The sequence below is a fragment of the Macrotis lagotis genome, chromosome 4 (assembly GCF_037893015.1).
Source record: "Macrotis lagotis isolate mMagLag1 chromosome 4, bilby.v1.9.chrom.fasta, whole genome shotgun sequence".
Lineage (NCBI taxonomy): Eukaryota > Metazoa > Chordata > Mammalia > Peramelemorphia > Peramelidae > Macrotis > Macrotis lagotis.
Genome location: NC_133661.1, coordinates 92,178,268 through 92,185,982, shown reverse-complemented (window position 1 = coordinate 92,185,982; position 7,715 = coordinate 92,178,268). Strand labels below are relative to the sequence as shown.

General features: G+C 38.2%; 1 protein-coding gene across 1 annotated transcript; it reads right to left on the bottom strand.

Annotated features, from left to right (window-relative positions):
• Nucleotides 1–1,477: 1,477 nt before the first annotated feature.
• On the bottom strand, nt 1,478–2,717 carry LOC141519952 (heterogeneous nuclear ribonucleoprotein A1-like). Its single transcript, XM_074231888.1, is given in 2 exon segments — nt 1,478–2,618; nt 2,620–2,717. Coding segments are annotated over 2 exon segments (942 nt in total). The 3' UTR covers nt 1,478–1,774.
• Between the last annotated feature and the right edge of the window lie 4,998 nt (nt 2,718–7,715).

Genomic DNA, 7,715 nt, shown 5'->3' with positions numbered 1-7,715 from the left:
GAAATCTCATCCCTTATGATTTCTTATAGAACAATAGTGTTCCATCAAATACATATACCACAATTTGTTTAGTCATTGAGGGTTGGATTGTTGATGCTGGGAGATGCTATGATTCAAGTTAGAGATGTTATAATTTGTGGGACAGGGAGGGAATGGAAAAGAGAAATCCTTCCTGTTCTTCCTCTCCTTCCATCCCCTCTCCTCTCTTATACCCCTGAGAAGAAATGACATATGCAAAGTGCAAGAGAAGGAACTTCATCATGTAATTGAATGCAAAATTTTGGATTCTTGATTCCCAGTCAAATACTTCATCCAACAGATCATGTTGCCTTGAATAGTGATTCTAAATATCTCTCCATCTCCTCCAAAATCTTTCTTTAATTAGGACTGGTGCATTCAGCCATGTGGTGGATTTGTCAAATGTGTCAACATGTTTCCAACATTTAGGGTTTGGTCACATGGAGAGGCTCCACTAAAATTTGTCAGTGTTAGCTCAGATATAGTACTGCTTGATTATAGCTAGGTGGATCAATGTGAAGACCTTGATTGATACTCTCTTCATCCTACCCTTCCAATAACTTTCCCCTGAAAATACCACATTGCTAGCAAGTTTCTTAAGTGCTCTTAACTTCTTTCATTCTGACTGTTGAATTTGATTTTATTGGATAAATATTTATTAAGCACCTTCTATGGGCAAGACTGCTAAATAGCAAAGATGCAAATACAAAAATGAAAGTCTCAAGACGTTCCTGTTATTTTGAAGGATTATACTTTGTACATAGATGGAAAGCAATTTCAGAAAGAACATGATAATACTAGAAAAAAGCAACTTGTCCCCTTCCTGCAATTTTTAGACCTTTTTAAATGAGGACCAGTCACTAGAACAATTGAATGAGGGCTTCCTAAGGTTAAGGAGTTTAAAAACCAAGAGGAGCAATGGTCAAATCCAATTCCTTCATCTGACAGCAGATGCCTCTACAAATGAGTGATTAGGGGATACTCAAGCAAATACTACAGGGAAGGCACAAGGAAATCCATGAAATCCAAGATCCAAGGTGAATTCATAAAGAATGTTTTTTATAACCAGCTGAAGTCTGGAGGGAGATGTTGCTGGTCTTTGAATCTGGGCTAATGGGGTAATGTGATAATTCTCAAGATGGTTTTCTGACTTTCTCTTTTTGTTCAGGAATGTCTGTTGGTTGAGGAGGTAGTTTCCTGGGAACTGCTCCTTCCTCCCTTCTGGAACTGAATTCTTCCTAGATTTTCCTAGGCCTAGATCTATCTCCCTAGGGTCGGGTGGGATGGTTTAGGAAGTAATCTATCCTTTGGTTATTACTCTTCCCTCTAGACCTCATCTATGGGTCTTTTGGGTTATCTGCTATTTCCCCTTCTGGATCTAACTTTTCTTATTTTGAGGTCAGTAATTCTTTTTTTTTTTAAAAGACACATTTATTCAGCATCATGATCAGACTATTACATTTAGCAATCAACAGCATGGGTGCAAAAAAAAATCTACATTAAAACTCTTTGTTGGAATGCTTTACACTTTCCACAGAACAGAAACTAAAATAACCTGTTATACAATTAGTCACAAATACAGTCCTGGTGTTTTTTTGCCCATACACAAAAAGTATTGTCTAAAACATGTCTTCTTCTAGCAGCTAGGCCCTGCCACCACTGTGCTTGGCTGAGTTCACAAATCTTTTGTAACCTGTAGCTTCCCTATCACTTCTCTGGCTCTCCTCTCCTGCTAAGCTTTGTTTCCTAACAGTAATTAGAATCTTTTGCCACTGCCATAACTACTGCTACTACTGGAACCACCATAGCCACCTTGGTTACATGGTTTGGCAAAATATTGGCTCCCACCATAAGGGCCTGAGCTCCTGCCTCCAAAGTTTCCTCCCTTCATGGGACCAAAGTTTGAAGACTGATTGTTGTAGTTGCCACAATCATTGTAGCTTCCACCACCTCCAAAGTTGCTTCTGTCATTTCCAAATCCATTGTAGCCATCTCCACTGCCACCATATCCTCCTACATCACGACTGCCACCAAAACCACCATGACCACTGAAGTTCCCACCATGGCCAAAGTTATCATTTCCACCAAAGCCACCTCCCTGGCCACCACCAAAGTTTCCAGAACCACTTTGACCTCTTTGACTAGATGAAGCACTGGCCATTTCTTGCTTAGACAAGGCTTTCCTTACTTCACAGTTGTGGCCATTCACAGTATGGTATTTTTGAATGACAATCTTATCCACAAAATCATGGTCATCAAAAGTAACAAAAGCAAAGTCTCTCTTTTTGTCACTGCCTCGGTCAGTCATGATTTCAATCACTTCAATTTTTCCATATTGTTCAAAATAGTCTCTTAAGTGATGCTCTTCAGTGTCTTCCTTAATGCCACCCACAAAGATCTTTTTCACAGTTAAGTGGACACCTGGCCTTTGAGAGTCCTCTCTGGAAACAGCTCTCTTTGGTTCAACAACTCTGCCATCCACCTTGTGAGGTCTTGTATTCATGGCTGCATCTACCTCTTCCACTGTGGCATAGGTAACAAAACCAAAGCCCCTGGACCATTTGGTGTTTGGATCCCTCAACACCACACTGTCTGTAAGCGTGGCTCCGTAGGCTCTCGTCAGTCGTCTCGAAGCTCAGGCCTCCGATGAAGAGCTTCCACAACTGCTCGAACTCCTTGGGCGACTCTGACTTCGACATGGTGAAAGAGATAGCAGTCGCTTCAGTGATCCTTCTCCAACGGCGTCGAGGACAGAAAGGAGCTGGCTAACTAGCATCTCTCGGTCAGTAATTCTTTGAGGGGAATGAGAGGATGGGATCGAGATCTTTTTTGATTCTCTGATAAAGTAACATATAATAAGCCCTATACAGATGTTATCTACTAACACTATCATCATCATCATCATCATCATCATCATCATTTTTCACTCCAGATAATAAGTTTTACTGTTTGGGCAATTGTTTTGCTTTTGTTGAGGGGCATATTATTAGTAATCACACCCAAGTGGTTCTTTTCTTTGGTATTTTACTGAGATTATATTAGATGAAAATTTAATATTATGATCACAATAGTTCAAAGGTCCTGGTCAGAAAATGTTCCAATATTTGGACAGAGGTTTGCTTTTCTGTCTTAATTTAAACCTTACATATTTTCAGCTAACCCCTAGGTTTTATATATATATATATATATATATATATATATATATATATATATATATATAATGAGACAAAAATTGGGATATAGAAAATGCTTAGGGAAACAAAAGAAAGCTAAAGAGATAGATGCCTACTATTAGACAGATCCTGGAAAGAGAAGTTGGCAGAAAAGTAGATCTTTTTAAGTTTCCCTTAGTCCTTGAAGGCTGAATGACTACAGCTGGGAGCTTCAGTCAGAAGACTTTGTTCTGAGATGTATACTGGGGCCCAATGGTCTGCGCACTTTGATCTCTCTCTTCTCTGTGATAGCTCCTCTCTTCTGTCCCTGATATCATCTTTCTAGTTTGGCTCATTAAGTCCTGGACTGGGGACTCTCTTTCTCACTGCTGCTACTGCTCAGATCATGGAGTTCCTACTTTTTCCTCTGAGCCTGATTTCTTACAGTCACTGTATATCTTTCAAAATTTCCAGGAGAGGATCAAATCTGCCATCTGAATCAAAGAGCTGCATTGTCCAAATTACTCTCAGGGTTAAAAGAGAATGCTAGTTCTTATGAACTGTATGTCTCTAGATGCTAGTAAGTTGTCAGGCTCTTATTACCTGCTATAGAAAAAAATCTCACCTCTGGGTCTTTTGGGTCACCTGCTATTTCCACTTCTGGATCTAACTTTTCTTATTTTGAGGTCAGTAATTCTCTGAGGGGATTGAGAGGATGGGATTGGGATCTTTTTTTTTGATTATCTGATAAAGTGACATATAATAAGCCTTATATAAATGTTATCTACTAATACTATCATCATCATCATCATCATTCATTCATTCATTCCAGATAAGAACACAGAGGATTTGGGAAAATCTCATATTTGATATCAGCTACCATGGTGATCTCAGATGGACAAAGATCATTGAAGTTAATATTGGGAAAAGAGGGAGAGTGGCTTCTCAGTTTGTTTTAGGGGTAAAATAAAGCAAATGACAATTAACCTTTTTTGATTACATGCCAATTATTTAGCAAATTTCAAGCAAGGAATCTTATATAAGGTCTTATTTTTTTCACTCTTCTTTTTTGGGATTCTCATTGTGATATATTAATATATGTTAATATAGATTCAGTGGGGGTTGAGGCTAGGGAATAAATGTCCAATACACAAAGATCCTAACAAGGGAAAAAAGGGAATTTCTTAATATTATAACTACATATGACTATATATACAGGCATATATTCATAAGAAGCAATATTGATACATACACATTTCTTAGAGGGAGGAAGAATAGCATTTATAGTTGCAGAATTCTAAGAAGTAATGCCATATCCTTCTATGCTACACATAATAAAGAAGAGTATAGAACTGCAGAGATCTGTTATTAGGGTAAGCACTGTAGCACTTAGAGTCTAGTTTGCCCTGTCATACCTTCTCTCTAACATCATCATTATTATCCTTTGAAAGATATACCTCCTGATTGATACCAACCTTTCTAGACTTTTGCTTTTGATGTCTGTTAACCTTCAGATCATTTCCCTAACTTTTTTCAATGACATCAATATCTGATTTATAATCTGTCCCTTGATATCTTCACTGATGATTTCACTAATCATATTAATTATTCTTTGAACACCCTGGCTTTCAAGTTCAACAACCTCCTTAATTACATTCTGTATCAATCACATAGAGGTATGATCACTGTTGGACTTCAGTATCCCCATGATTCTGAATTCTGAAATTCTCTTCTTTGATCCCAACCTCCTAACCTTGTACATATTCTTTATCTTATTTTTTGAGGCAATAGGAGGTAAGTGACTTGTCCATTCACATAGCTAGTAGCTGTCAAGTGTCTGAGGTAAGATTTGAACTAATATCCTCTTAATTCTATTCATTGTGTCATTTAGATGCCCTTGTACTATACATCTTTCAATTCCTTGTGCTGTACTCTTTCTAAAGTTTCTCTTCACCTTCATTACTACTTACTATCTAAGTCCTCCATTATTTCTGGTAACTAGATAACTATTTCAATAGAGAGCTCTCCTTTCTTAAATCCCTATGGTCTTATTCTGCCATTTTTTTCTTTTAAACTCAAACCTCAAACCATCCTCACCACTTTCCCTGCTCCCATTCCATAGCTTTGTGATATTGAGAGAGGATGTCATGGGTCCACTGCAAAATTACATTATCTAATCATACCTTCAGAATGATAAGACAATCTCATTAAAAGATCATTGGGAGGGGAGGGGGAAAACAGGGAGGAATAGTAGGTAAAACATTGACTCTAGAGTCAGGAGGACTCAAGTTCAAATCTAACCTCAGACACACGACACTAATTGCATGATCTTGGGAAAGTCACTTAACTCCATTGCCTTGAAGCCCCTCCCTCCACCAAAGAAGACAATTGGGTTCCTGAATTAAAGGCTGGAAAGAATGGAGTTGGGAAAAATGGAAGCTTGTCAAATGAGTGACTAGTCTAAAGTCAATTCAAACAAAATTCAATATAGAATTGGGGTTCAAACCAGAAGAATTTGGTATTTAAATTCCAAAATAAAATTCACCACTCTTCCCACTGTACCACACTTGTATATACTTTGTATTCTGCTTGTCATAGAACTTTTCACAAAGACATTTAAAAATTTCTCCAAAGCCCCCAATTCCTGAGGTTCTTTTTTTATGGACAAGATGATATCAGATGACTGGTTCAGATGACTTTGTCATTAACATTGACACTGCCCCAAATTCAATGACGTGACCAGTCAGAGTGGCAGGACTTTAGATGGAAACTTTTTATAATACTATATACTTGTCATTAAATAGTTATGTATTTAACTCTCCCCTGTGACTCCAAGAAGGTATACGTGTGAATGCCACATACCAGTAAACTGTCTAAGTAATTGGGCTAAATCAGGCTGAGGGTAACTTGACAGTGAGTTAGATGAGTTAGTGAGTTGGGGGATGTCGACCCCAAGCATGTGAAAATTTTCCTCATTTTAATGGACAGATGAGAAAAATTCAAAATTGGCTGAAGAAGGCACTGTGGAGTGCCTTTGTGGACTGCTTTGACATTGAAGCTGCCAAGGTCATCCAGTGAGTTCTGGGTCATTGTGAGTTATCCTGACTTTTGTCTTGCCACTGAACTTCGATCACTCTGGAAGAGAGGGTGAGGCTGATGACTTTGTACAACTTTGCCTCACTTAAATCCATTTAATGTTTGAGTCAAGACAATCCTACCCTGAGCCCAATTTTCCTTAATTATAAAAAAGAATTGAATTAGATAGGGTTTTTAACCTTCTTTCTGTTATGGAGACCCTTGGCTGTCTGGTGAAGCCTATTTACCCCTTTTCAGAATGATACTTTTAAATTTATAAAGTAAGATACATAGGATTACAAAGGCAAATCAATTATACTGAAATGTAGTTATTTAAATGTTAAAAATACAGTTTAAGGACCCCAGGTTAAGAATCCTTGTGACCTTAAATGATCTCCAAGTTTCCTTTCTGCTTTAATTCCTAAAATAGACCAGCAGATTCAGGGATGCCTAGATGTTCTGGGTCTGGCTTCAAAGATTGGCATTAAGCAAACTATTGATAAAATAGTTTGACATAGGGTATTCTGAGAAGATGACAGAATAGGTTAGAAATTTCTGGGCTCTCCAAATTTCTTCCAGAAACAGAAAATTGCCATGAAATGAATGAGAGCAGCAAAAAACTGGAAGGTTCTAAGGACGATTTCCCCTGTGAATCTGTGAATATATAAGGCACGCATAAAGTCTCTGGAGCTTCCAATGAATGAGTAGAGTCTGACAAAATGACTTGTCAGGGTATGTTTATCTTTGCTGGAATTTGACTGCTCCCTCAGTTTGGGGATTTACCAGACTATGTGCCTGATGCAAGCAAGAGAAATAATGCTGGTGTAAAAAAAAATACCAACTTGGATGAATACTGAAATGATAAGATTGCTAGGTCCCCCCCCCCCCCCCCCCCAAGCAATCTATCAAACTCTTCACTGCCACTGGGGTCTACCTAGGCTACTGTCCAATTTAAGGACAACACTTAAAATTGGGCTTTTAGCTTTAATAGAAGAGAAACCTGGAACTAAATAACACTTCTTTGAGGAGGGATTGAAACTTTGGACTGCATCATGGACTGAAATACTCAGTTCTTGAGAAGAAAGCTGCTGCATTTTTGGAACATAAATTTCAACTACAGGATAATGGAATGTGAAAGACTTGTTTTGAAGACAAGCCTGATGGAATTTCATGAGACCTGACTATGGGTGCCTTGGAAGGAGAGGTGTTGGGCAGCCTCAATTAAACAATGGGCTGTGATGAAGTTTTTTTAATGAGCTATCTTCAGTTCCCAGGGACAAGACTGTATGTAATTCATAGCATTTCTATACTGCTATATTTCTCTGCAAAACTTTAAAAAGGAGGAGGAGTTGGAAGGTAATTGGGTCTTTCCATCCTTTTGCTAGTAAGGTTTGACTTTGAACTGATCAGGAGAAAACATGGCTACCTATATGTATCATTTTATATTGTCCAGGCAGTTTGTATTTGTGT